Raw genomic sequence first — 8,665 nt, 5'->3', positions numbered from 1 at the left:
CAGCATGTCGTCCCATGGTTCCAAAACTACCCCAAAATAGTTTCGTGATTGGCTACAATCAATCATGCATTGACCCATGATTATTGTTAGCTTTTGATTTTGGTTACATTAAGTTATTTTGGGGAAACAATTAAAAATATACTACACTTTATTCCATGTCATTTGCATTTTCATTACTAGGTTAACGACTTTAGAGCAAGGCTATCCATTTATGTAAAAGTGGCTTTGATTAGAATGACAAGATGGCTTGTATATATATACAAACCACTTTCCTATTATAGTTCTTATTGTACAAAAACCATTATAGCCAATGTTTTGTAATATGAAGGTCATTGTAAGCCTTGTTTAATGAAAGAGAACCCATAGGAACTAGACTTTTTAATAAAGTAAAAAGCATTCTTTCACAAAAAGTAGCCACATAACCCAAAGTAGTCTCATTTGAGAGAATGGGGCATGCATGTCCCATTAACACTAGGAGTACTTTCCAATGTTAGAATATATTTGCAACAGGGATAGTGGGTTTTGTACGAGATAGGAGGTTAAGGATACAAATTATGGGGTTGGATGGTGGGACATGAAATTACATTAGGGCATTAGTGTGTACTCTTACCATGCAAAATTTGGCATGTGTTTTTTAGGGTTAGAATAACATCTACAATAGGGATAGAGGGTTATGTGTGAGATAGGAGGTTAAGGGTATACATTTTTGTGGGGTTGTATGGTGGGGCATCTAATTATAGTTGAGCATGAGTGTGTACTCTTTCCATCCAAAATTAGGCACGTGTTCTTCAATGTTAGAATACATTTACAATAGGGATAGAGGGTTTGTGTGAGACAGGAGGTTAAGGGTATAAATTATGCATTTGGATGGTGGGACATCAAATTCTAGTAGGGCATGAATGCATACTCTTGCCATGCAAATTAGGCATGTCTTTTCTTTATAGGGTGAACCTAAATGATAGGTATATTGATGTTAAGAGTCAAAATAAGATCAATTCTGAATAGCTTCCTTGTTTTTTTAAAAATAAAGGTGGCTACAATGCCCCCCATCACTTCTACCACCAACCCCCTAAGCCCACCTCTTCCTTTCTTTTAATAGTAGCCCCCTTGGAGGAGTAGCCCCTTTTATAATGGGGGTGTTGACATAATTCCTTATCTCTTATTTATTATAATGGTTCCTAATTAGAACCCACCCCACCACACCTTACCCTTTCCCATATATACAACACTATAAACCATAATTTATTGTATTACATGTAGTAACAATAGGGTTTACCTTACCTTTGAGATTTGTTTTACATGAGAATACCAAAATGATGTGTGTATGAGTGATGTTTTCTTAGGACTTAGAAAAGGTATCACATCAAGAAGTGTTTATAATTGCAAATGGTCATGGAATCCTTTAGGTCCATGAGAAGTCATCAACTGGATAATCGCACTTAGTATAATTGAAAAACTATTGGCATAAATGATCATTTTATCTAGCAGTTGAAGGTTCGCATGAATAAAATTTGGGGGATGTTAACAACAAAATTACACGAGTAAAAATGGATCGAAATAATTCAGCATGGATTTCATGATTGTATTTAGTGTGGGTCACGATGGCATGCTATAATTATATTTGAAGGGAGGATCATCATTCTACATGTAAATAGAGACTAGAGGACATTATCTTCTTATGATTTTTTTCAATATAAGGTAGTTATGGCAATTCTTTTTTTCTTCTTTGAAGCTTTATTATGGTTGCTAGTTTTACTTCCCCTTATGTTTCACAACTCCACCATGGCCTCTTTTATTAGAAGCCCACCAAGCTCAACACTATTGCTCCCCTAGTGTAAGCAATTCCAAAAGCTCTTAATTAATGCTCAAATTTGATAGCCTTAACACCTAGACTCCTCCCAAGCCATTAGTCGCCTTTCCCAAAAGAAGAGAAAGGGCTTAGATGATGCATTTGCTAAAACTCAAGATATTTAAAAGAAGGAAAGGGGGGGGGACAGTGGATTCTTCTCGCAAGATTATAGTTATTAGTGTCATTTAATATAGATATTTCACGTGGTGTGTTGCTTGGACCCCATTAGGCATGATGCAACACATACTTATTTTCTTATCTTTATAAGGACCTCCCTTAGAGGAGCTAGCATGTGCTTTGCCTAGTCTTTAGTAGGACTTTTTTCTTCATTAAGTCCTCCATGTAACTTTACAAAGGGACCACCTAGTGGTTGATGGGTAGATGCTCAAAGGAGTGGGGACAAGGGTCTCCTTAAAAAATCCTCATGTTGTTTTAGACATCATAAGGTTACCTTCACATAAACAGAAATACCAAGAAAAGATTTGCAATCCCCACTCTTGGATGGAGATTCATAATTGATTCTACAAAGTTCAAATAGACTACCTTTTAATGATATAAATTATATTTTCTTATACTGAAATGTATAATATTTATTATGGGCAAAGCTATTTATACAATCGAATCACACATTCACTAAAGAATCAAGCATCAATCCAAGTAGTTGCAAGTGTCCCTAATACATTGATCACTAACCATACCTTGCCTTGTTACTAAAGCCTAAAAATTGTATGGAGCCCCTTGGGAAAATTATCCACATAGCACGTGATGTACACTCAATATATGTAGAGAATGTGAATATTTGGGGAAAATATAAAAATCCTATTATAAAAAATAATATGAGTGCTCCTAGCTCCAATGACTCATTGTATCTTCTAATAATACAACAATAGATGGGGTTACTCTTTGGTATATGAAAGGCTCGTTGTTAGTCCTTTGCAAAAACTTAGATTCATATTAGATACTAAATGATAGTAGGTAAGTTTTCAATCATAACCTACAATGCAAAAAATAATAATTCATGTATGTCCATTCAAAAATAGACATTATAGCATTCAAAAGAATTGCTTAACTTAAAGCTAGAGTGTTGATGGATGTGTACCTTACAAAACCTATGTTTAATGTGTACTGTCCAAAACGTATTTTAAGTGAAACATTATGTAAAGGAATATGATGCAAACCTATTCAAGCAAATCATTGTTGTGGTACAACTGACTTTCCTTAAAGGGCAACATATGGGGAAACATTATGTAAATAAATATGGTGCAATTCAATCAAATCATTATTGCAATACAAGTGACTTTCCTTAAAGGGTAACATATGCTATGCAAATTTGGCTCGAAGACTTATTAAGGGAATACCACTATACTTGTAAATGTTTAAGAGGAGGCGCAATAAGAGAACTTCAACAAAATCTTGAAGTGATACCCTTGTCCTTCTGAAATGAAAAGGAGGTCATGTGTGTGTGTGCGTGTGATGTGCATGTGCGTGCTTGTGTGCTCACATGCACGGATGTATATGTGCTGAGCTTGGTTCTTTCTATCGTAGACGATGGTTTGATGAGTGGATAGGAAGGGGGGGGTGTGTGTGTGTGTGCATGCGCCTGTGTGTTAGAGAGAGAGAGAGAGAGAGAGAGAGAGAGAGAGAGAGAGAGAGAGAGAGAGAGAGAATATTTTAAAATGAGTAGATGCCCCTTGTGAGAGATTATGACTGGTGTCAACCATGAGGTAGTTGTTAGGGGAACATTGTTTTTTCATACGTTTCGAATGCTAAGAGCTCATTGATAGTGATGGTGAATTCATGGCAAGGATGATAAGTTAACTTCTAATAAGGTGTGGTTTGAAGAGCTAAAAGTTAATTGTGACTTGTTGGTGAAAGAGGTTCACCCCTTGCAAAAGATTACTTAATTGGATAGTTACTTTGCACTCTCGCTTGATGTGATGCTTGTTTTGGTGAATTGGCGACAATACCTTTACCCTAAGCCCTAAAGAATCTCAAGGGAATTTTTAAAACTATGTTAATTCCATCAAAGTTAAGATATGCCTTTACGTTTTACTTGTCAATGGGGAGGATGCTTTTCTCTTTTATGGTAGAGGATGCACTTGTGGGATAGATATGGGTATATATCAGGTTTATTCAATGTAGCCCATTTGGACTACTTAGGGGGATCATAATAGCCCTCATGTGTGCTCTTAAAGAGTCTATTAGCGAGGGCCACTTGGGAAGTTAGGACCTAAGTTAGAAAGCGGAGGAAAGAGCACGGCTCCCACACAATGCTCATGGAGCAAAACTTGGCATCTTGAGCAAATTGGGGGCCAATTATCTTTGTTCCCGCGACCTCTCTTCATGTAGAGTGGTTGCACATTGTAAGCTTAAAGTGGCTTTGGTGAAGGGTGAGCTTGGATGGTCTAGGAGAGGTTGGAGGCCTTTTAGGGGCTATTATCCGATAAAACAATGTATATAAAAGTTGAACCTTGTAGTCATTGTCTTTTTCATTTTGACAAATTTGCACATATGTTCGAATTGCGTCCGATTTTAATTTTAATCCCGTCTAAAGCGCGATGGCCTTTCAGCATTAACTGCCACTTGCCCCAGGACCGAGGGGGCCCGCAAGGGTCACTCAAACCGGCGGCGTGTGATGAGGGGATTTGAATCGGGATTCAGCGTATAAAATAAAATTGGTCCCGTCGCGAGTGATTGTCCCGGGAGTTGTAACTGGGGCACCGGCTGCATTCAAAGGTCAACTTTATTCCATCAAGATATGGTACGTGGAAGCAGCAGATTGAAAGGAAGATTTGAATCTACTGTACGCGAGAGCGTGAATGCGGCACTCAAAAGGGCCAAGGGGGAGGGTCGAGGCGACCGATAGGATTCAGGCTGTGCTGTGTGTACAGCACTGCAGGTATCCGGGCCAGAGGGACAAAGCATGGGAATTTGGGATGGGCTGTAAGAGACTGAGAGCCTCGGGTGGCACACTGCAACTGGACCAGGTACTCAGGAGTCAGGCCTCCAGGTTAGGAGGCCGCCTAGAAGTAGAAGAGGTGCCGGGCAGCCAGAGAGAAGAGAGAAAAGAGTTTGAACGCCTCGACTCGAGGCCTTCAAAGCTCCCTCGACTCTCCAGTCACTGCAGTCTGGAAGACTTAATAAGAGCGGCGCAGCCAGCTTGGGTTTGTTATTATTAGGCATAGATCGTTAAAAACGAAAGCCGGCCGCGGGATTGGAGATATTGTGTCTGGACTCTGCAGGCAGCTGGGACTAGTTTGTATATAGAGCTTGCAATGCCGCAATACGCCCGCCGATCTTCTACTATAAAAATAGAGGGAGGCGAAAGGGCCAGAGTCCGGAGGCCGGACAAGAATGGATGAATGGAGCGAGATTCTTTATCCAGGAAATCGAGATTGAACTCAATGGAAGTGCGGATCCGCCGATCATCGGCAGTTGAGGGACGCGTGACGTGGGCGCAGCCGGAGGCCAGCCAAGCAAGCACCCGGTCGGTTGAGCGTGGGCGGTGCGCGGGAATGGCTTGGGCGGGCGGGGGTTCCGCGCCGACGTGGCACGAGCGTGCTGATCACAGATGAGCGAAACAGGCCCGGCGCGCCGACGTGGCACGAGAGTGCTGATCACAGCGGAGCGAAACAGGCCAGCCGCGTGGGATGTTGTGACGTAAGCGAGATGACGTCATGCAGATGGTGGGAAGGGGAGGCCACGTCATACGAAGTGCGTGTGGTTTGACTTGGGTTGGGTAGAGCTAGTGTCCATAATAAACCTACTGCAAGGAGTATTCCGACCACCATTCTAATTTCTTGAGTGTGGATTCTTCTGTTCTGTGTCGGAGCGCTACGACACAACAAGATTATATGAGGAGGAAGCTGCTCATCACAACAGCTGAGAGAAGAGAAGGGAACAACCATGTCTCTAGCTTCGTCTTCCTTCGATTCTTCAGGTCGTTGTGGCCAACCCAAATGGTCCAGAACTCATTCCCTTCGTCCCCTCGTCTATTCCGCACCACCTTCTTCTTCTTCTTCTTCTCCTGATGCTGCTCCAGCTCCACTACCCGGAACCTTGCCTCGCTTCAACCTCTCCCAACAACAGCAGCTCTTCCGCTCCTTCCTCGCCATGAAACACCTTCCTCCCCTCCCCCCTCCTCTCTCCTCCTCCCCCCTCGACCGATTCCTCTCCCTGAAACTCCACCACTCCCACCGCCTCGCTGCTTCTTCCAGCTCCCTCTCCATGCCCCCCCCCTCTTCCTCCTCCTCCTCCTCCTCCTCCCCTCTCTCCCCTCAAGAATCCTCCACCATCTCTTCCAAACCCCCTTCCTCCTCCTCCTACCATGTTGACCCCTATCGCTTCCTCCGCAGCACCGAGCCGCCCTGCGTCCACAGCCAGCCCTCCTCCCTCTATGGCAACCTCTCCTACAACCCGCGTGCAGCCACCTCTTTCAACCAAGACTTGCAGCTCTCCGACCTTCCTGTCGTTTGCGGACCCGCTGCCTTCCAAAGCCCCGTGGCCGCGGCTGCATCCTTGCCAAACGGCAGCAGCAGCATCGGCAATGTCAGCTCCTCCATCAAAGTTTGTGAGGATGCCAGGCCTAACGAGCAAGCCAAGCGCTTAAAGCGGACGCTAGAGGATTTGGAACGAGAGCTTTTGAGCGACGATTCCGACCTCACCGAACGCTCAATCTTCGATAGGCAGCTGTCCATCGTCGCTGACCTTCCTGAACGGGACTGGACCGACGTAATCGAAGATCTTCTCTCCGCTGAGAGCTCTCCCTTCGCGGTGGAGTCCAGCTCCACAGCCTTGCTCGATCAATCCACTATCACCTGCAGCAGCGGCGAAATCGAGCGATCTACGGATACAACCGCAAGTCAGCCTAATCAACTCCTTCTTTCATGTGCGGCCGCCATTGATCAGATTGATTTCGAGCTCGCTAGCAGCATCTTGGTCACGTTGAAGCAATCGGTCTCTATATACGGCGATCCCATGCAACGTTTAGCAGTTTACATGGCGGAAGGCCTTGCTGCTCGAATAGACTCATCCATTCGAGGCCAGAGCACCTGCAGCTTAAAATTTAACGAACCTTCTGTTGCCGAGTGCCGTCGCGCCGCAGAGGTCCTCTATCACTCCTGCCCTTACTTCAAATTTGGCTACATGGCAGCCAACGGCGCTATTGCGGAGGCGTTCAGGACTGAACCTAGAGTCCACATAGTCGACTTCGAGATCGGCCAAGGAAACCAGTGGCCAGCGCTCATTGGTGCTTTTTCTCGGCGTCCAGGGGGTCCTCCTCATGTAAGTAGTTCTGCACAGAAAGTTAGGAAGGGCTCGCATGGCAAACAATCAGATCTATCGGTCAAACGTTTCGATGTCGAAATTCAAAGAAAACCCACAGGGATCATCCATTCTTGACATGCTTTGATGATCTCTGTTGCAGGTACGGCTCACGGGGGTTGCTGATCCAAACTCCCTAACCAGCCCGAGTGGTGGATTGGAACGCGTTGGACAACGTCTGAAGGAAGTAGCCAAGGCTGCTGGGGTGCGTTTCGAATTCAACGCGCTGCCGATGGAAGCCTCGCAGGTGCAGCCGTGGATGCTGGACAGGAAACCGGGGGAGGCATTGGCAGTCAACTTTGCGTTCCAGCTGCATCACATGCCGGACGAGAGCGTGAGCACAAGCAACCCACGAGATTCCTTGCTGAGGAAGGTGCGGGCGATGGAGCCCAAAGTGGTAACTCTGGTGGAGCACGAAGCGAACACGAACACAGCACCGTTCTACCCTCGATTTGTGGAAGCGCTGAGCTATTTCAGCGCAGTGTTTGAGTCCTTGGAAGCCTCGCTACCAAAAGATAGCAGAGATAGAGTGAACGCGGAGCAGCATTGCTTGGCAAGGGATATAGTGAATATAATAGCTTGCGAGGGCTCGGAAAGAGTGGAGAGGTATGAGCTGGGAGGGAAATGGCGAGCCAGGATGAGCATGGCTGGCTTCCGCCCTTGCCCTCTCAGCTCTTTCATCAACAAAACCATCAAGGAACTTCTTCAGCACTACTCCTCAAATTACAGGCTCAGGGAAGAAGCTGGAGCCCTCTATCTTGATTGGCTTCAAAGAGGACTTATAGTTGCTTCAGCCTGGAAGTAACTACCCACTTTCCACATCTCCTCGTTGTGCATATCTTGTTCTCTCAGCCCAGCAAATCCCTGACGGCACGACAAGCTTACCTGCTGCTGATTTCTGGAGTTGCATTTTTCCTCAACTCTGGTAGCTTGCACAGAATTGTTTGTAACGAAGCCATATACTTACTTACCCCAGTTGGGCTTCCTAATCGAGTCGAAGCCTTACTGCAAATTTGAATTACTTGAGCTGCAGCATCTGTTCTCATGGACTCAGGAGCTGGTGGATTTTGCCTGCTTCCAGCACTGGCCATTGCTCGCCCCTCATTTTCTGCCTCATTGAAACCAGCTCTTAACTTTTTCATCAGACTGGCCATTGTCCTTTGCATTATAAGAAAATTGGGACCCGTCGTTGGCCAGGAAGGGACTCATTCCAAACTTTTATAATACTTTACGTTGATGTTATGCTATCGTCCAAAGGTACTGAATTTTCACGTTCTTGTGAGCATGTGCCGCTTTTCTTGGGTTAATTTCTACAAGCCTGTCTGACCTAATTGTGGAGAGAGAGAGAGAGAGAGAGAGAGAGAGAGTGTTTTCTAATAGATGCGCTCGTTGGACTTTTTTACGTGTGTTCAACGAATGTTACAGGTTTAAGAAAGTTACCGGTATTTCCTTTTCTGTTAATACAATTTTGATTCTCGAAGAATAAAAAAGCTT

The 8,665-nt window shown here is 44.7% G+C and overlaps 1 protein-coding gene across 1 annotated transcript; it reads left to right on the top strand.

The window, feature by feature from the left end:
* The first annotated feature begins 5,661 nt into the window (after positions 1–5,661).
* LOC147904313 (scarecrow-like protein 21) lies at positions 5,662–8,392 on the top strand. Its single transcript, XM_087385774.1, has 2 exons — positions 5,662–7,132; positions 7,275–8,392. Exons 1-2 carry the CDS (start codon positions 5,756–5,758, stop codon positions 7,974–7,976), a joined length of 2,079 nt encoding a protein of 692 aa, XP_087241900.1. The 5' UTR covers positions 5,662–5,755; the 3' UTR covers positions 7,977–8,392.
* The last annotated feature ends 273 nt before the right edge of the window (positions 8,393–8,665 follow it).

This window comes from Dipteris shenzhenensis, chromosome 2 (genome assembly GCF_047967505.1).
Source record: "Dipteris shenzhenensis isolate YYH24624 ecotype China chromosome 2, Dip_SZ_1.0, whole genome shotgun sequence".
In the NCBI taxonomy this organism is placed as follows: Eukaryota; Viridiplantae; Streptophyta; class Polypodiopsida; order Gleicheniales; family Dipteridaceae; genus Dipteris; species Dipteris shenzhenensis.
This window is presented reverse-complemented; position numbering and strand designations above follow the sequence as displayed.